Source organism: Acomys minous (genome assembly GCF_964271855.1).
Source record: "Acomys minous genome assembly, chromosome: 5".
In the NCBI taxonomy this organism is placed as follows: Eukaryota; Metazoa; Chordata; class Mammalia; order Rodentia; family Muridae; genus Acomys; species Acomys minous.
Window position 1 is genome coordinate 72,425,143 of NC_140494.1, and position 20,698 is coordinate 72,445,840.

Genomic DNA, 20,698 nt, shown 5'->3' on the forward strand with positions numbered 1-20,698 from the left:
CTCTTGTTTAACCATCATTTCTCTTTCCCAAGAGCACTGTGAAGGCAGACAACGCTTTCACTGTTTGTTTACCCCCAAATCCTAAAATAGTGGTTGGCATTTTGCCGTTGGCCTGCATTCAATATCTATGAATGAATGAATGAATGAATGAATGGATTCTTAATTGACTTCTTTTAAATGAACTACTACAAATATTGATTTACTGTTCATTCGTGTGTGTGTGTGTGTGTGTGTGTGTGTGTGTGTGTGTGTGTGTGTATGCGCGCATCATGGGGCACAGGGTGGGGGACTTGAATGCCCAGGTAGGGTCAGAGATCAATTGAAATTGTCTTTCACTGTCAACTCTCCGCCTAATGTTTCGAGGCAGGGTTCACCTAGCCTGGAGCTTGCTAGATTAGCTGTCCAACCAGCCTCAGAGATGCTGCTACTGCTGTGCTGGAGTTAGTCATGCCCTTTACTGTGGAGAACTGTTACATGAGCGCTGGAGACCTCAGCTCATGCTCCCGTACTTTTATAGCAAACACTTTAACCACCGAGAAGATTCCCGTAGGAACCCCATTAAAAAGGTTTTAATCTTGTTAAATGTGTGCCAACTGACCAGATTTGTAAAGCAAGTCTTAGAACCAGGGACACAAGAGGGAGAGCAATGATTCTGGCATCAGAATGAATTAGGGAGGAGTTTCCCTAAAGCAGGCAGGCATCATTGGAAAATGCCCGTTTTCTTTTTGGTTTTCTCAGGAACTACGAACATTCCACGGTGAGAACGCAGCAGACAGTTCTTCATTTTAAAGCGGAGACCAAAGCGCTTTGGCGCTTGAGAACAGGAGAGAAAACATCCCCAGAAGCAAAGGATCCTGTTTTCCGACTGTTACTTAAAAGAAACTTCCTAGAAAGCCCTCCCCTGGCGTTACTTAATAAACCTACTTTGGGAGCAGTTAGCCCTCCCAACCCCAAATAAAGAGCTTGCCTGGCTCCCCCTAGCTCAGGTTTGTTCTTGCCCTGAAAGTTGTGGCTTCTAAACAGGGGTCGGAGGATTTCTGGACGGTCCTTTCGATCCCTTTAAAGGTGGGGATCGTGACGGAGGATGTGGGGGAAGAAGGCGGGAGGCGAGGGCTGGAGAGTCGCGGTTGACATAGTAACTCTTCAGCTGCTCTCCCTGGCGGCTGCCACTGAGGCCCCGCCTGTGCCCTCTGCCTGGGAGCGCGGGGCCGCCTGTCTGCGCGGTCTAGATGCGCTTAGGTCAATGTTCCCTTGGCGGGTGTCCCCAGAACCCCTAAGTAGTGACTTTTCACGCTGGCGGGCAGGGAAACATCACAGACATCTGCATCTCTTCCCTGATCTTCCTCTCGGGGCATCGTTTTTTGCTCTGGGCAGTTCGGTAGGTGACTCGGCCCCTTCTTCCCAGGTCCCCATCCAAGGGAGCTGGGGTTCAGGCCGGCCCCGCGATCTGCCATGAGCCAGAGCCCAGGGTTCGTGACCCGGAGGGGCGGCTCTACGCTGGCTGCCCCTGGAGCCGGAACGCGGCGCAACGAGAGCCAGGACTATCTGCTGATGGACGAGCTGGGAGACGACGGCTGCCCGCAGCTCCCGCTGCCGCCATATGGCTACTACCCCAGCTTGTAAGTACCGGCACGGGCGGCATGGGTTTCAAGAGTGGGTACCGCGCGTGTCCCACCAGCGATGTTTCCCCAGATACCCAGACAAGCCAGGGGTACTAGCGTGCCTGCGGCTGGACTGGCTGGTGGTGAGCACTTGAAGGGTGCGTTCACCCCCAGAATGAGCTTTCCTAGTTCCCTCTCCACCACAGGTGGTAGGATGCCAGGTCACCACAGGGGACCTGATGACTGGATGATTGGTCACCTCAGGAGACCTATGCTTGGTCAATTTTTACAGCCCATGACACTGTGTGGCACTGCTCAACAGGCACGATCTGAATTCGGAAAGGGTTCCAGTTTTCGGCTCCAGTGACTCAGTCTGTGTGGGAGAGGTCATCAGAACTCTAAGGGTCTTTGAAGGCACTTTGGAGCAGGAACTCACTGTAGGGCACTCTCCAGCTGTTCCATAGTCCTGTGTCTTGTGCAACGATTATTTAGGGGAAAAGGGACAACCTCATTCTCACCCTGGAGCTGAGATTAAGTTGCGGATAGATCCATTCAGGTTTTTGTACTCCTGGCAGGAAAGAAAAAAAAGGAAACTAGCTCCTTACTAGTGGCCTCTCAATAACCATAAACCTCCTGTCACAGGTCTAGGGGAGAGGAATAGAGTGAAAGAGGGAGGGAGGGAGGGAGGAATGGGAAGATACAAGTGAGGGATAACAATCGGGATGTAATTTGAATAAATTATTTAAAAATTAAAAACAACAACAAACCACCACTACCACCACAGCAGCAGCAGCAACAGCAGCAACAACTACACCCGGATACAAAGTTGGTGACAGTGGTGATGAAGAGACAGACAGCAGATAATAGAGCGGAGAGACAGGAGTCTCCATTCTGCCCTTGGGCCCCCACCCCCCACCCCCGCGGGCTGTGACCACCTGTGCAGCTGGCAGACAGTATCTCTGCCTCTTTACACCTTTGCTTCATCTCAGCTGGACTGAGTACCCAGGTTTCCTGGCCTGTCACAGCCATTCACAAGCTGTTTCCTTAGGGAGGCCTTTCTCAGTTAGGCTGCTCTTCTAGTGTGTGGAGGGATGATTCTATACCCCCCACGGCAGGGGCAGGGGGAAGGTCCTGGCAGACCCTCATGACTTAGATTGGCTTTGGGGCACTATCAGGGCTGAAAGAGTCAAAGCCTGCTGCGGTTTATTTTCTTGGTGGGAACTGAGCCCCAGGAAATGGGGCATCTACTTTTTTTTTTCGTCAGGATGAAAAGAAAGTTGGAAGTGGTCTTGTGCATGGGAGCTGTGCTAGCCAAACACATCTACTATAACCTACCGTTTCATTTCTGCAAAATTAAGATATGATTCACACAACATAAATTCACCTCTTACATTGTATAGTATGTACATGCAATAGTCATTACATTTTGCAGCCACCGGCCAATAGCTAATTTCAGGCATTTTTGGTCAATGTTATGTGTTTGGAGACAATTAGAAATCTCTCTCCTCCCTCCCTCCCTCCCTCCCTCCCTCCCTCTGTGTGTGCAGGGGTGGCGTGTGTCATGTGGATGTGCTTGCCCCTGTGTTCATGTGTAAAAGCCAGAGATGGATGTCAGATATCTTCTTCTGCAGTTCTTTACGCTACTTCTGGGGGTGGGGGGTGGGGGGTCAGGGTCTCTCACTGACAGGGAGCTCATCTTCATCTTTTTCTTTTCTTTTTTAAAAAATTAATTTATTCAGATTACAACTCAATTGTTATCCCATCACTTGTATCCTCCCGTTCCCCCCTCCCTCCAGCTTTCACCCTATTCCCCTCCCCCAGGTCTACCACTGAGGGGACCTCCTCCCCCACTAAAGGGTCTCAGGGTATCTATCAAGTCTCATCGTGGTAGCCTGCTTTTTTTTTTATCGTTTTTCTTAGACTGGCAGACATAGCCATTGGACCAAGTGTTTGCCTGGGAGCTGGGAATCTGAACTTGGGTCCATGGAGCCCTCTCCCAACCCTAAAAAGTTCTGTCTCCTGGACAGGCCTAGACTTCTCAAACTTTGATGGGCATTAAAAAAAACTTAAAGATTTTGCTAAGACTCCAGTTCCCTAAGTCTTAGGTATAGTGTGGGGAGTCTGTGTTTTTAACAGTCTCTAGTGATGTATTTTCTTGTTGACAAAGTACACACTAAAGAGAAGAAGATGTATGGCAAGAAAAATAATTATAGACAAATGAATTGATGCTGGCATTCTGAACATAGATATTTACTAATTTTCTGTGAAGCCAGGCCAGGAGTGCACATCTGTGATCTTAGCTATGTGGGAGCTTCGGGTCTGAGGACAGTCTGGGCATTGAGTTTTGCCAAGATCTACTGCTATTTAGTAATACTACCTATTGTATAAATTAAGTGACTTAACAACTATATGCCTTTTCAAAATTAGATGGCATCATCAACAAAACATTGTTATTCTGTTTATTTCTTTGTTCTTAGAAAAATGATTTGCTTTAAATACTTGTGGTTTGATCATCAGCAGTGAGATTAAGTAAAGTAAGAATTCTGAGTAGTCTGAACACATTTCATCATGTCTTCAAATGTGATTTACTGTCTAAGTCATGTATGTCTTTAAATTACTATTATATGTAGTAATTTATATATAATTATATACTAACAGAAGCTCTCTAAGTATACTGTTTAGCACAAAAGTACTTTTCTCCTTCAGCTCAGGAATCTCAAACCACTGTTTATCATGTTGAAAGTGGACCATACACTGGAGTTAAAGTTTTTCTCCTCCAAATCTATTATTTCCCAAAGAGTCCAGGGTTATTTTTCGTCCACTGTGCTCTCTGACAAAGTTTTTAGATTTTATACTTGAATGAAAATATAACTGGAGTTTAAGCAGTAAACACTTGTAGTCCAGATCTAAGGTATACAGGAAAATGGTAAGGAAAATGCTACCTTCCTTCGGTAGAGAGCACAAGTGAACACTCCATAGGCTTTGAACTTGTGTGTGTGTGAGTGTGTGTATGTGTGTGTGTGTGCGTGGTGTGAGTGTGAGTGTGTGTGAGTGTATGAGACAGAGTGTGTGAGAATGTGTGTGAGTGTGAGTATGTGTGTGGTGTGTGTGAGTGTGTGTGTATGTGTGAGTGTGTGGTGTGTGTGTATGTGTGAGTATGTGGTGTGTGTGAGTGTGTGAGTCTGTGTGTGTGAGTGTGTGGTGTGTGGTTTGTGTGAGTGTGTGTGTGACTGTGTGTGTGAGTATATGTGAGAGTGTGTGTCAGTCTGTGTGTGTGTGTGAGTGTGTGGTGTGTGGTTTGTGTGAGTATATGTGAGAGTGTGTGTCAGTCTGTGTGTGTGTGTGTGTGAGTGTGTGGTGTGTGGTTTGTGTGAGTGTGTGTGTGACTGTGTGTGTGAGTATATGTGAGAGGGTGTGTCAGTCTGTGTGTGTGTGTGTGTGAGTGTGTGTGTGTGTTTTCAGAGTGGGGTGTATGCACTGGTGAAATTGTGGTGATCACTGGTGCTTCTCAGGTCAGGGTATCTATTCTTTCAAATCATTGAGATTTCCCTATAAGATTCCAGAATTGTGAAAATGGCCATTCTTATGATATGAATTCACCTACTCTCACTAAAAAATTCTTTCACATTTCTCTTCTTAAAAAGAATGTTTTTCCCAGAGCAGCAGAGACTGGTTGATTTAGTTCAGTTGGTCATTGAGTTATAAACTACTGGGTTGTTACTCACTGATACCCATACTGTGAATAATGACATGGTAGGAAATACTAAAGCTACGGGCAATCCAATAAACTAAGTTTAAAGCAAAAAACTACAGACACTCAGTGTTGCAGTGTCTCAATGAGTAAGGGCATTTGCCACATCCTTGGTTTGATGCCTAGGGTCTGGGGAATAGGAGAACTGACTCTGGAAAAATATCCTCTGACTTTTGTGTGTGTGCAGTATGTGTAGCCTCAATCAATAAATGTAAAAAATATCCTATGGTAGCAAGCACATTGTAATAATATATTTTAAAATAAAACATTACTAATTTGGCAGGCTGTGGATATATATGGCTCCATGGTAAGGTGTTTTCAACATACTCAAGGTCCTGAGTTTGATCAAAAGTACTACAAAACAAAACAAGAACATTGTTTAAATTACTATAAACTTATATGGGATTGCTAATGTCAGGAACAAAGATGCTCGAAAGAGTATACTGTGGGAAAGGTCTGAGTTGCAAATGAGGCAGAGAGCTTAGAACTGATGCATCTTGAATGAAACCAGGACTCTCATAGTATTGAGCTGTTAGGCTAGGAATGATACTCACCAGCACAGAGTCAGAGTAATACCAGGAAGATGGACAATGGCATCTCCAGCCCTGGGAATGTCAACTTAAGGGCCTATTTGTCATGTGATCTTTTATTTGTATTACCTAGCTAATGTAGAGATCCTCAAGCCTTGGGCTCTTTGTGCAGTAATTCTAACCCTAAACCACAAAGAAGGAATAGTCTTATCTGTTTTGACTGCTTAGGAGATTCATCCAAGAGTGAGCCACTAAAAATAGGTTTACTGCGGCCAGTGACCAAGCACATGAAGAAACATTCACTAGGAGAGAGTGAGTTAATAGCAGAATCCACTACACAGCAAGCAGATAACACCAGTGTTGGGGCCTTAGGAACTTAGGATATCAGCATAGCCAAAGGGAAAGATGTAAAGGTGGTATGTAAAAAAAAAATCACAGTATAGATACATAAAACCTTAAGGAAGAACAAGACTCAGGAAAGCGACAGATGAAACATCTACAAAAGAATGCAGCTCCATTTTTAACAGTTTTTATAAAAACTATTGATTTGTTGTATGCATGCATATGTGTGCGAGAATACAGCCACAAAAAATAGCGCAGTTCTATTTCTAAAGTTGATTACATGTGTGTGCGTGTGCATGTGCATGTGTGTTTGTGTGTGTATGTGTGTGTGTGTTGAGTACAGACCTATGTCCTTGTTGGTACACGTGGAAGGCAGAGCAGGTGTCTCTTTCTTTTTTTCCCTACTGCGTCTTCAATGAGACAGGTCCTCTTACTGACCTCTGACTAGCCTGGTTGGCTTGTGAGCTTCTGGAATCAGCCTGTTTCCTGATGTTGGGTTTACAGGTCCATGCAATAATACCTGGGTTTTTCCCCCTTGGGCTCTGGGGATTTGAACATAGAACCTGGTACTTGCAGGACAAGCACTCTCATCTCTTCAATCCCCAAAGAGATTTTAAATTCCATTTTCTATGTTCTATTATGGAAACAAAAATATATAGGTAGCGGTTTGAATTAAGGTGAGAATCATACTCATCTGTTATATCCTTTGAAATAATATCAGAAACAGTAATGACAGATCCTGAACTTTCAGTTAAAGCAGGCAAATAGATCATCTATCCATGAAAAATACAATTCATTTTTACTTTTGAGACAGAATTTCACTAGGTTTTCCAGGGCAACATTGAACTCATGATGTAGTATAGGTTGAAGTCATCCTTGCTTCAACCTGGCTGAGTGCTAAAAATATGAGTGTGTAACCCCATACCTGGCTGGAAATACAATTCTTGAAGAAAAAACTCAATGAAACAATTAAAAATACAATTTGGATATGAAATAATTGATAATACACCAAATGCAGATATATTTTTAAAAACATTGAATATCAACCATTATTTAATGGTGAAAAGTATCTATCCTGGAGCTGCATCTCAGGGGAAAAACAGGTGTGGAAATCACTGGTGATTTTGGTTTCCTAGCTGCATTTAGGACTCATCACCTCTCAGCCATGCGCAGTACAGAAGGTCTCACCCTTGACCTCATGGGGGCTTTGCAGGTCAGCCATACCTGCTTTGTTTCGAAGTTTCCCATGGCTTAAAGGAATCTATAACCACTGGGAGCCCTGGCGGTCATGAGGCACATCTGTAGGGTGCCAACCCAGAGACAAGCGAGCATCAGGTGTATGTAGGCATCCACACTCACTCTGTTTAGTGCAACACTTTCTTCTAAGGCATCAGGGCATCATTTTCCTCCCCACAGTTGGGTTTTCCTAGTCATCAGAAGTAGCTTCCCAGGGCAGTTTGTGCTTTAGAGAGTAAAAATCATAAAAAGGATATTTTGTTGAGTCCACTCTTTTTTTCCCCTTCTCTGTTTCATGAAAACACTGGGTATAAACAGATCCAGTGAATTAAATTCCCACTTGTGATTGCTTTTTGTTTAGGAGTGTTCTGCTAAGTGTAGGGGACATCTCCATTGATTGGCCATGTTTCAATCATACCCTGACATTTAAATTCTGGTATGCTTCTCAAGACTCTAAGCCACTAGAACTGGCTGAATCACAGTTCTTACAGAAGCCAGTGCTTCAGTGATCCCATAACACATGGCTGTGACATGTCTCCAATTCACCTAAGTGAGGCTTCAGGAAGAGAAGACAAAAATACTAAAAAGAATTATATACAATGCAATGTAAGTTTTTGTTTCTACAGACAACTAGTCCAAAATATTTACATACATCTGAGGAATCTAACATTTTTGGGATACCTACTCTGTAGTAAGTCTTTTCTAGTTGTACAAATGTGGTTGAGTCTTGAAAGCAGCCACTTGGCTATTTTTAATGTTTGTTTTATAAATAATGATGCAGAAATTTACAGATGTAAGGCATGAGCAGTTAGGTACAAAGCTGGTAAGTTTTTTAACGCACTCCCAACCCAGTACACCTTAGAAGTGCATGTGGAAGGCATGCAGAGAAGGGATGACAGGCACTCTACCCTCTTAGCATCCCACATAATCATGCTTGTACCCACAGAGGGCTCAGCACAACGTTATCCTGCCCTTCTTCTTCCTTCCTCTTGCTATAGATAATTTGGAGAGTCACATGCTGGCTCTGGTATGCTGATCCAAGATCCCTGTGCTGTGCTAATTATGTGTATGCTATACTCAGGGGAGAAAAGAAGACAGGAGAACAAATATCAGGAGTCTGCATGGAACTGAGCATCTTTGACTATGGCTTTCTCCTTTACTGAAATGCTCTCTATGTCTGAAGGTCAGGGTCAACCTCAATACTCCAGTCCTTTGATTGACTTTTGAGCCAATTTATTCACCTTCATTTGCCTGATATGATTACATCCAGTAAGGAGAATTTACAAATTTATTGTGGACTTTTCTATGCTTCAAAAATATTAAGCCATTCAAACTGAATAAAAGCTGTGAAGTGTAAGCATTCAAAATTCTCATTTTACTGATAAGAAAAGAGCGCACAGATAAGAGGTTGATGGATGTAACTAATATTGTTACACAGCTTGTGGACAACAGAATTGGGAATAAAGGAAGGAAGGAAGCAAAGACTCTTTCATCAGTTCCATCAACAGTGATGAAGGCTTGAAACATTGCCAGTCTTTTTCATCAAGGAAGATGAGCATACCAAAATAAGTGTTCTGTAGATGACTGGCAGATTTAACGAAAGATCCACAAACTGACTATGATTTTTTAGAGATTACAGACATTCATTGTATATAAACATACATATAAAGTTTTCTCATGTGGCCCGACAATGCACCCTTCAAGAACCAAATGCTACCTAACAGTTATATCCCCAAACCAGGCATGGGAAGCCCCTTTTTTTGAGTCAGGGTTGTTGAAAAACTCCCAAAACATAGGGTATGTATTACAATTGCCTTTATTTGTCACTCCTGCCCCCCAGCTAGAAGATAAGTTCCTGTTGCTGAAGTCACATGTTCTTCAGAGACAGGGCCCAGAGGCTCCTTCCCGAGAGGGAATTGACCTGAATGTGTCCTCCGGAAGGGCTAGCTAGCTCTCATGGCACCAGAAGGTGCCAAGCACGCTTCCAAAAGAGAGACTTTTTCTTTAAGAAAGGCAACCAACAGTCCTATCTGACTATGATGCATAAACCACAGCAGCGAAAGCATGACATGATAACCCTAACTGTGTGATAGTGGCATCCTTTCCTTGGTGGTAACCAACAACCCTCTAATGAACTTAAGACCCATTTAATAAGAGAGAATTTGTGCTTGGTCCTGGAAAAGCCAATTACCCATTAGTGAAGTCATAGATCTTGGAGGAGAACCTACAACCACTACTTTACTAGACCAGCATAATCTCCAACTACATTCTAATTATTTGTCCTTATACTCACAGATAAATGTAGCCCTCGGCCTCATCAAGAAAAGTTAGTTCTCCTTGCAACAGATGGAGACCATTACAAAACAAAACAACAGAGTTGTGAAGTCTAGTCCCAATGGATACATCTACAGAACACTCCTAGATAAGGTTCAGGGAACTTTGCCTAAGAGTTCATGGTCTCCTAGTAATGTCAGAAGCTACACTCGTGAATTCTCACCAACATGGCTTCTCAAGTGTGAACTGAACTAGTGTGAACTGAACAAGGATGACAACAACAGTAGACACGCCAAAGTGGACAGGGAAAGGGTACGAGGCCTCAACCCTATAAAGGATTACAGGCACCAAAAGAATACGAAGAATGAGAGCAATAGTCTTCTCCAGGGACGAGCACACCAATTAGCTACCAAACGGTCAGCCATGAAAACATATGTACAAGTAAAATTATGCACATATATACATATATATACATATATATATATACACAGTTAATGAAAAAAAGAGGCTATGAATTTGAAAGAGAGGAAGGATGTGTGTATGGAGGGTTTGTGAGGGGAAAAGTGGTAGGAAGAAATAGAGTATTTATAGTATAATATTAAAACTAAAAAAAATCTGAGTGTGGTAGTGCATGCCAGTAATCCTGGAACTCAGGGAGGCAGTGGCAGGTGGATCACCATGAGTTTGTTACAAAGTGAATCCAGGACAGCCAAGGCTATAGAGTGAAACCCTGTCTTGAAAAACAAACAAATAAATAAATAAATAAATAAATAAATAAATAATTGCTGATGTAAAGTGCTCTTTTTCTAAAATGTGTATAGAATTGTTCCCAGGCTACCATACAATTTGTGTTAGAGAAGCTGACTTGAAGGACATGTGAGTTGTTGGAGAGATGGTTTGGCTGTTGAGAGCACATGCTGCTTTTGAGAGTACCAGAGCTTAGCTCCCTGTCACCTCATAGGTAAGCTAGAACTCAAACTCTAAGTAATCTGTTTCTCTCTTCTGGCCTTCATGGGTACACTCCACCCACATGGGTACAGACCTAACCCCCTAAGATTAATAACATAAACCATCTTTTTTTTTTCATAAACTATCTTTAAAAAAACCCAAACCAAAGAAACAACCCCCGCCCCCAAACTAGCAAGAAGCTAGAGTTCATGGTAGTATTTGCATAATTAATCTTAAATTTTTTATTAAAAATTTTTATACATTATATTTTGGTCATATTTTTTCTTTTTCCTAACTCCTGCCAGTTTCTCCCCACTCAATTTCATGTGTTTTTTCTTTCTCTCAAAACAAAACATAACAGAACTCCAGGACAAGCAACAAAACAAACAAAATCAGGAGACAGAAAACAAAACAAAATAAGCAAGAAAAGAAAGAAAGAAAATCCAAACAAGATTTGCTTACTTTAAAAGGAGTATTTGTATAGTATTTACCCAGTGGTATGTACTGCAGGAATCAGTTGAGTGGATGGTCATGTTAAGATTGATTGCCTATTCAGGGCGGATTTCACTTTTCCATTATAGAAGTTCTGATCTGAGTGCAGGGAACATCTTGTCCTGACAAGATCAGTACAAACTAAACCCTCATGCTAAACTGGGAGAGGCCCTTCTAGGGACTTGCTAACAAAATGGACTTTTAAATGATCAAAATTACCATAAGAACCTGAAATGAGGTGACTTCGAAGGGTGGTTTGAAAATTCTTTCAGGGAGTTAAACTGCTACCCTCACTGCAATGTTAGCATTCTTAAAACAGACATTTGCAAAGAGAAGACTGATGAGCAGCTGGCAGCTCCTGGACCCATGCTTGCATTCAGAGCTGGTCAGGAATCCTAGATGAAAATTCATTAACTTATTGCAATCGTTTAAATTCTTTAGATTCTCCGGGCACAGTCTTTGAAAGCCAGGAACATCACACCTCATTACCTCCAAACAGTTAAAATTTGTAGCCTCAAGGAACCATAGTTTAGATTTTATTTCATAGCTGTTGAAATGGTTTTTTGTGCCTAAATTTATATAGACTTGGCTTATGCATGTATATCTTAGGAACACATAAAAAGAGCATATACATAAAATAAACTTTTTTTATTTAAATAATTTATTTAGATTACATCTTGATTGTGGTCCCCTCACTTGTATCTTCCCTTCCCCCCTCCCTCTTTCACTCTTTCCCCTTCCCTAGGCCTGTGACAGAAGGGGATCTCCTCCCCACCATAGGGTCAAGGCCTATCAGGTCTCATCCGGGTAGTCTGCTTCCCCTCCCTCTGAGTGCCACCAGGCCTCCCCACCAAGGGAAAGTGGGCAAATAAGGGTACCAAAGCTCATGTCAGATTCAGTCCCCACTCTCCACACAGCTGTAAAGAATGCACTGTTCATTGGCTAGATATGAATAGAGGGTCTAGGTTCACCTTGGATGTCCTCTGAGAGTTGCCACTCAGGGGCAGGGGGTCAGGGGGTGGGATTGGGACAGATGCTGGGACTTGTTATTGGGACTCCAGATGAGAGAGGTATGGGAGAAGGAAGAAATAGAAGGATCCAGTGGGTCCTGAAACCCTGCAATAAGACCATCAAGGCTGGTGGATCTGGACCCAGGGGGCATACACATACTACTGTTATCAATCAAGGACAATGAATGCACTAAAATACACTTTTTACCAGATCACGGACACTTCACAATCAAGAACTGACTCGAGTTCGTTTTAACTAAGAATTTTCAATGTCCTTGTTTTCTACACAGTGCTGTACTAACTGGCACACAGAAGCAGTTTTGAAACTTATTTATTTACTTGCTGTTGTGTGTGTATGCAGGGCCAGCGAGGTCTGTAAGAAAGCATCAGATTCCCTGGAGCTGGAGTTGTGGGCTGGTGTGGGCTCTACAAGAGCATCCAGTGCTGCTAACCACTGAGATACCTCTCCAGCTCCGAGAATACTTGTTTTTAAAAGAATTCCAATAATGCAATTGATTGGTGCTATGCAATTAAACTGACTTAGTAATTATGTGTTTCCAGAATCCTGCTTAATGAACCTGATTCACTGCTGTTTCTTCTGGACTCCCTACAGGCCCTGACACACACACAAACACACGTTTATTTATTTCTTATGCTTGGAGAGAACACTTCACACTGTTTCTAGGGTTTATTTTTGAACTACTATCCCCCACACGGAACCCTTGGAGGCTATTGCCTTAGTGTTTCTACATGCACTGCTGATCAAAACCATGCCACGGCAGTGATTGACGCCTAGCTGAGCTGTGGCGCAGATGCTTACAATATAAGATGTGTGCTTCTAGGGTTGTTAAAATTGGAGAAACAAGGGACTCATCACTGGGAGAAGCCATCGCTCCCAGCGGTCATCTTTTGCCTGCAGTTCTTAGTCCAGGGGTGGGGCCCATGGCATCTAACCCCCGCCCCGCAATGACATTAGAATGTTTACTGATAATGCCAGTGTTCTGGTCTGGCTTACGCAGCCATTTCTAGGAGAGACTGTTTCACAGTAGCTGTCTTTGTATTCTAGTTTTTATAATCTTTCTGCCTCCTCTTCCGTGATGCTCTCTGAACCATAGGTGCAGAAGCTGAGACATAGATGTGCCCATTGGGGCTGGATGCCCCACCATCTGTTGATCAACCTTCTCTTCTGTCCAGCTGTGGTTTGCTGTACCGATCTCTATTTGCTGTAAAGAGATGCTTCTTTGATGATGGGTGATGGCTGCTTTTATCTTCGGTGTAAAGACAAGGTTTAGAATGTAGTGAGGGATTGTGTTGGTCTAGCAAAGTAGGGATTCTTCCTAAGACCCGTGAACTCACTCTGTGAAGTTCGGAGGGAGTGACTTCCCTCCTGCTGAGTGGTCAGACAGCTGGTGGTTACCACGGACACGTGAGTGCCACTTATTACACCTTTATGCACATCTTGCCATGCTGACCACTGTTGTGAGTCAGAGGTGTTTCCCTCCTTCAGCAGTTTGCACAGTGTTTTCTAGTGCTATGAAAGCTAAACTGCAGGAAGAAGGCTTTCAGTTGAGATTTTGCTTGAATCAGACAAGTTCTGTTTCCTAAGTGTGGGTTGTCTTCAGCAATAGGGACTTTACCCTCAACATCTGGGAGTCAACCACAGGTTACAACAATAGTCCATACTGTTGTGAGTCCCTTGGACACCCCCCCCCCCACCAACCATTTGAAAGGAGATTTCTCATGCCTGTTACTGGGTTTTATGCTGTTTTTGTTAGTCTATGGTTCTTTCGGGGAGCATTGTCCTGTGTGTGTGTGTGTGTGTGTGTGTGTGTGTGTGTGTGTGTGTGTGTATGTGTGTGTGTAAATGTACAATTTCTACTAAATACAAATAATATGGCTCCCTGAGGCTTTATCAAACATTGGCGTTATTTTCCCCAGTCCCTCCCTTCTTCTGTATTGATTGCTATCTTTGCCAGTTGGAGCCTCCCCATTTTTTTACTTTTCACTTCATGTCACCTATGTCTTCCTTTTTTCCTTCCAAGAGAGCCCCCTACACCCTGCCCGTGGTCCCTTTATACGTTTGTGGGTTCTGTGGCTTTTCCATGTTGTATACTCACATCTGAAGATTTGGAGCTAGGAACCACAGATGACAGAGCGTGTGGCATTTGATCTGGGTCTGGGCTACCTTACTCAGTGTGATCTTTTCTAGGTCCATCCAGTCACCTGCAAAGTTCAGGATTGCAATTTTTTTTTACAGCTAAATAGTATTTCGTTGTGTATATGTACCACATTATCATTGTCTACTCCTCTGGGCCCTTTATTTGTGTTCAGTGCAGTGGCCAGCTCTGAAATCATATATAACAAAATAGATTCAGAGTGTTAGATATGCACATATGATTGTGCATATGTGAATGTGCATGTAAAAATGATGATTAAAGAAAAAAAAGGCTGTCAATTTGAGAGTTGTGCTACACAGGAGGGGTGGGAGGGAGAGTACCTGGAAAGGGTTGGATGGAGGAAAGATAGGGGGAAATGATGTAATTTCATTTTAATTAAAAATGTATCTAAGAAATAGGAGAAACATATATCTTAGAATTAATGAGATATGATGGCCTGTGTGCTAGAGCTTTAATAAGGCTTGAAAGGTTATCGGGCAAGACCATCTTTTACAGTCTTTGCAGAATTTTAGGAGCTTGCGCTTTATATTTTCTTGCTGACTTTAACACATCACTGTATTTGCATTAACTTGTTTGGCCCTCACAGGAAGCCCAGTAGGGAGCAACATCATTTCTGCCAGTGAGTGAGGAAAGGGAGATTCCGAACAGCCCAAAGCTCTTCTGTAGCCCATCTTACTGCTTTCTACACTGTTTATTATTTCACACGTAGTTTCTTAAAGTTTCACAAAAAGCCTACATACAATTTATCAGTTCGACTTGTTTTTAGGCATTAGATTTATCTTATGCATATGGATGTTTTGCTTGCATGTACCACATGCATTCCTGGTGCCCATGGAGGTCAGAAGATCGTGTTGACTCCTTTGGAACTGATGGATGGTTGTGAACCACCCTGCGGGTCCTGAGCCTTGAACACAGGACATCTGCAAGAGCAACACATGCTCTTAGCCAATTATTATAATATGATTTCCTATAATTAATAATGGCAACAGAAATAACCACAAAGACTTAGCGTTTCTTCTGTGCTTTGACGGTTCTAAGTGCTTTACAGGTATGAACGGATTCTCCAAGGAGCACCTGCATTTTGAAACTAAGGTCTGAAGTGTGTGGAAATTAGGAACCTTGTTAAAGGTTCCGAGCATCTGGCTAATGCTGATTTTGCGCTGGGTGCCTCCACCATTAAGACTCCTTTGTCAAAGCCCAATATATATTGGATCAATAATAGTTGATTTCATAGTTTAATGGTTATTGAGATTGTGTCTTTTGAAAAGATGGTCGAGAAACTTTTGCTGTCTTGGTCAAACTGTTTGGTCTTAGTTTGAGTTGTGAGACATTTAATGTTTTAGAGACCTCTGCATCTTAGACCAGTGCTAAGGATAGGAAGGGAACACATTTCACTGGCAAAGTGACAGCAGTCAGACTGGGAAGTGGGAGCTGGGGATGGAGAACCAGTGTGGCAAGTTAACTGAAAGAACATTAGGAAAAAATTTTAGGAAAAAAAATGTAGATATTGTGTCTCTTGCATAACCTTCCCCTCTTCTTCCGCCTTTTCCTCCCTGCTCGCCCCCACCCCAATCCCCACCCCACCAGCTGCTTGGGCCTCCAGCCTAGGTGAAGACCATCATCCTGGGTGGGGCTTCTTAATGGCATGTTCCAGTCCTCCCTTAGGAAGTCACTGGAAGCCCTCACCACCAGGTCTTGTCCTACCTCTCCTACGTCAGAAACACCAAGAGATTCATGTGTCACCTGTCCCAGAGTGAATTACACACACCTCTCATCACAGCTCTGTCCTCATTCCTACCCTGTGTGTCTCTGCTGTTCTGTCTTGGTTACTAAGAACTGCTACCACAGCTGTAATAGTGCCCCCTGCAATGGTGGGGCGGTTGGTTCTCTATCTGCCCTGTCCCATGCATGGAGGACTTGAAATATGACAGCAAAAGTGAGAAACTCGGTGTTCAGCTTTATTTAATCATCATCATCATTATCATCATCATCATCATCATCATCATCATCATCATCATCATCATCACTTTAGTTTCTTGAAGCCCAGAAGAGGAAACATGGCTAAGGAATGCATTGTGTCCCAGGCACTAGCTTAAGCATATTGTATACTCAAACTCTTAAATACTCCATGTTACAGATGGGGAAAAAAAGCCAAACTTCTCTATAACACTGGAGAATAATTTGCTGAAGACTTGCTTACCCTGTCTTGGCAGAATTTGGCCATCGACTCTGCCTGCATCCAAGCTTGCCATTTTTAGGCAGAATTCGGTCTATGGTAGAAATGAGGACATTTTTCCCAGTGGCTAGTTTGCCACATTTGAAGCCATCTCCATAAGGAGGTTCTTTGATGCTTATAATCCTCTTTGAGATAGGCTGAGTGTTGCCAGGAGTTAATCTGTCTCATTGTCAATAAATCTTTAAAATAATAAAAACAACTATCTCTGTCATCTTCTCATTTAGAAAGCTGCTAATCTGTACTCCTGGTATACTCAGGTAATCAATTTTATTCCTTTTCAAGTCTCTAATGGGGTTGAAGACCAGGTAGCTTAGTTTTACAATTAAGCTTAGTTTCTTAGGGGTTAAGATGTTTTTAGGTCTAGATAGATGTTTTACGTTGATAATAACAAGATGTGATGGAGACTGATTTACATTCAGAATTTTAGATGTACCAAGAAAGGAAAGATGATTTCTTCAAAGCTGTGAAGTACAAATAGCCAAAACACTAAGAATGTAACATTTATAAAATTCCTGATTGTGTTATGCTTCTTCTTGCTGTAGGTAGTTTATTGGATATATGTGTAATAATCTAAATGTATATGTAAAAATACAAAAATATTTAATAAAAAAAGAAAGTTGAAACTTATGAAGCAATTCTCCAAAGGTCGTGCACTTAACTAGCAGAGCTAGGACTGAAATCAAGCAATTTGAGGCAGGGCTCATATCCACACTGCCTCTCTGTGCTCTTGGGTAAGTAAGGCAATTTTTATACTACCTTCTAAATTCATATTCCAAAGGGGCCAGGAACAAGGTCAAAGGTCATTTCCTTTTTATATTTTAATTTATGAGGAAATTCTAAAATTGGAAGTTTTTACAGAAACAGGCATTTTCGTATAAGACAATAATTAAAAAGAGAAAGGGAAAAGAGAAAAAGATGACAGCATGACTTGCAAAGGGATTTGCTCGGGGAAATTTTGGGGTTTAGGATGAGGTCATAGCTCTTTTGAAAGAGGGAACTTCCCCAGCTGAACACTAAGCACACAATGTTCATTCTGCTTCCTCCAAGCTGGTTAAGCTGGGTGACTTCTTCTCCTCCTTTTCTCTCTCCTCCTCCTCTTCCCTCTCCTTCTGCTCCTTCTTCTAACTCATCCTTTATGTCTCTCTTCAGTTGCAGATTTTATTTTCACATCCTCTGTCTCTTTCTTTTATGAGATTTCTTTTAATCAGTTTTCAGGAGAGTTAGAGGAAGTAGACACACAAGCACTAGACACTGTCATGACCAAACTCACTCTGAGGCTTTAGTATTTCAGGACACACCTTTACCTCAAGTTCTCTTTGTTCACCCAAGGAACCAACTCTGTTCTTCTGTAGTATGACATTGCTCTGGCCTTTGGGAGGTATGTCCCAGGAGATGTACTAATATGGAGTGCATAAACCATTAAAAATTTACTCTTCAAAAAGTTATCATGAAGATCTATTAATATATTAATATATACATATATACATCAAGTGCTATAAATTTGTGTAACAGGTTTATGTAAAAGATGAGCTACTCAACTAGAAGGTTATACTGTAGGAGAAAATGCCCCATAACCTCCAAACTCACTGAAATATTGATATTCTACTAGCAGCAAGGTTTCATGATTGACATTTATAAGGGTACCTTGGAGTCAGCAGAAAAAACTTGATTGTTGTGAGCATGATTTATCAAGGGAGAGATGTACACAACACATTTAGAGATGCTTTAAAACCTAGTCCCTTAAGTTAAAAAAAATGTTCATGCATCGAGACATGACAATAGAAGAGAACATTCCTTTCTATGGATTACCTCATGAGCTACAGTCAAATCAATGAGATGCTCCAAGGGGACAGGCTCAGCCTACTGGCTCCTGCCAACTGAGTGCTGCCTTAGTCTGCAACGACAGCTCTCTTTGTTTTTCCAGTCTCTGTGTTTTATGAACAGATGACAGCTGTTGCTGTTGCTGTAGCTCTTCTGTTCTTCCCTGGGAAGGGCTGTGTTTGCCTCGTTTCTATTGGGACAACGCCCCCCCCCCCATCCCCAAAGAGTCCTTTCTTCAGCCTTCACAGAATTCCACTTTGCTTCTCCTTAGAGCTCCCATAATGCTCTGAGGAGACTGACTGGGAATTCTTGGACATTGAAGCACATGGTCTCTCTGTTTGGGATGCTCAAATATTGATGGCAGGGTCTAGGACTTAGTGCTATGCTCGCACCTTTCAGAAGAATGTGACATCTAAAAAGTGCGTGACGAATGGGTGGATGGTTGGATGAATTAGTCTCCCCAACTCAAATTTGTACACCATAAAAAATAGGCAAAGAAGTCTAATAAAAAGATAGAAAGCAGAGAGGACATATTGACTGAAGCTGCCCCTCATGACAATGACAATCTCTGTTTGGCTTTGATCAATAACTGCCACACAGCACTAAAGCCTCGTGTTCCTAAATTCTATCATTTTAAAAAGAGAGGCCAGAAATAAGATTTCATATAGAGAATGTTCTGATTTGTCAAACTCTTTATGATCCAAAAGGACAATAGACCAGCTATAACTCCTAGCCTATAATTTTTAAAGACCTAGAATGAGCAATAGGTCAGTTTCTATAAGACTGTAATTCAAGGTGGAATAAATTCTGCTTTCTCAAAGGCTGACACAATGAAATCTGTGTTCTGTTGATTTGAAGCAAAGAATTCACCTCATTCCCGGTGTTCTAGAGGTGTCCTTTGATTTTTGAAGCTGAGCAGACCGCTGTTCTATTTTCACAAGGTGGCCAGCCATCACTTTAAAAATGAACCGTTAAAAAGAGCTATGTTGAATAAAATGTCGATATTTGTAACTTTATGGAGAAATAAATCTTAAAACATCACTTTGATAAAACTATTTCATATCACCAAGAAATTCTCTGAGTTCCCTGGAAAAAAGTCCAGACAGCATCCACAACAGGTAATCGTTATTAAGGCTTAAAGTCTATAGTCAAGACCTCATGGAAAACCTTTCCAGAGGGACTCACCAATGTTGAAGTTAACAAATAAAAATTGATCTATTTAAAATTCTTAATGTTTTATGTTCCCCACTGCAGAATAAAAATGACTTGCTCTCATAGAAATCTGGTACAGCCTGTTGTAAGCACAAATACTTCTTGATGTTTGTTTTATATTAAAAGTTTGCATCTGATTCCACAATGTTCCCATATTAACTTCTCCCAGAGAGATGTAATGTGTTTATGTATAACTTTGTGTGTCATTAGGCTGTACCACAAGCTCAGGGGTATTCATTCTAAAATAGGGAAGAGCCCGTGACTCACACTGATGACCGCCAAAAGAAAATATCAGCTTAACTACTCTCCAAGCTCAGACCACAAACAAACACACAGCCCATAGGACCCTTCCCAGACAGGAAAAGGAAGTTATGGGAGCCCAGAGGAATCAGAGATACAGCGTAGCAGGGTAAGCCAGTGCTGCTTGGTGAAAGAGGAGGATGCCATGTCACAGAGTTGAAACAACACAGAGCCACCATATGGTCCATGACCAGCTGACCCCAAGCCTAAAGCATCCTGCCTTTGAAGAATAGGGGAAAACAGCTTATTTCACCAGGAAGGGCGTTAGTAGTTGTACAATCACCTATTGATATATAAGTCACAGGACAGAGAATGAACTCCTTCCTCTGTTGCTAGCTATGTCCTCCTGGCCTAGCACAGATTGTGGGCTCAGAGACATCATGCCTCCTTGTGAGCACGGGGACAGGAGGCACACCAGTCTTACCTGTAAACAGCCCAGGCTGTGGAGTGGGGCTACCCTGGCTGTTTCCAGACTTTGAAACATAGAAGGCAAGCTTAGGAAAGGCAGGAAGGGAAGGAGGTAAAAGGTGGTGTGTGAGTCCTTAGCAGGAAGACAGAATGCAGGCAGGTACAGGGCTGGTTCGGGGTGGGGGCGGGGTGGGAGCTAGCTTTGTAAGGCTGGTGGCTAGTCATTTCAGCCCAGAGCTTAGAAACTATGTCTTACTACCTTTTGTTGCTTCACCGTTTGCCATGGTCGTCTTTTGTTCCCTCCCCTACTCTTCATGGTGATGATCCTGATTTGCTTCCTCTCATTGCGTGGTTTTCAGC

At 42.4% G+C, this 20,698-nt stretch overlaps 1 protein-coding gene across 2 annotated transcripts in view; it reads left to right on the forward strand.

The window, feature by feature from the left end:
* The first annotated feature begins 991 nt into the window (after nucleotides 1-991).
* The window catches only part of TRPC6 (transient receptor potential cation channel subfamily C member 6), a 114,658-nt gene continuing 94,951 nt past the window's right edge, over nucleotides 992-20,698 (forward strand). Inside the window, exons 1-2 of one of the 2 annotated variants that reach the window (XM_084783137.1) lie at nucleotides 992-1,065; nucleotides 1,406-1,619. In XM_084783137.1, coding sequence (XP_084639263.1) covers nucleotides 1,453-1,619 — 167 coding nt within the window. In that variant the 5' untranslated portion in view covers nucleotides 992-1,065; nucleotides 1,406-1,452. Of the gene's footprint in view, nucleotides 1,066-1,154; nucleotides 1,620-20,698 lie in introns of those variants that run through there. The other variant, XM_084783136.1, reaches the window with a different exon arrangement.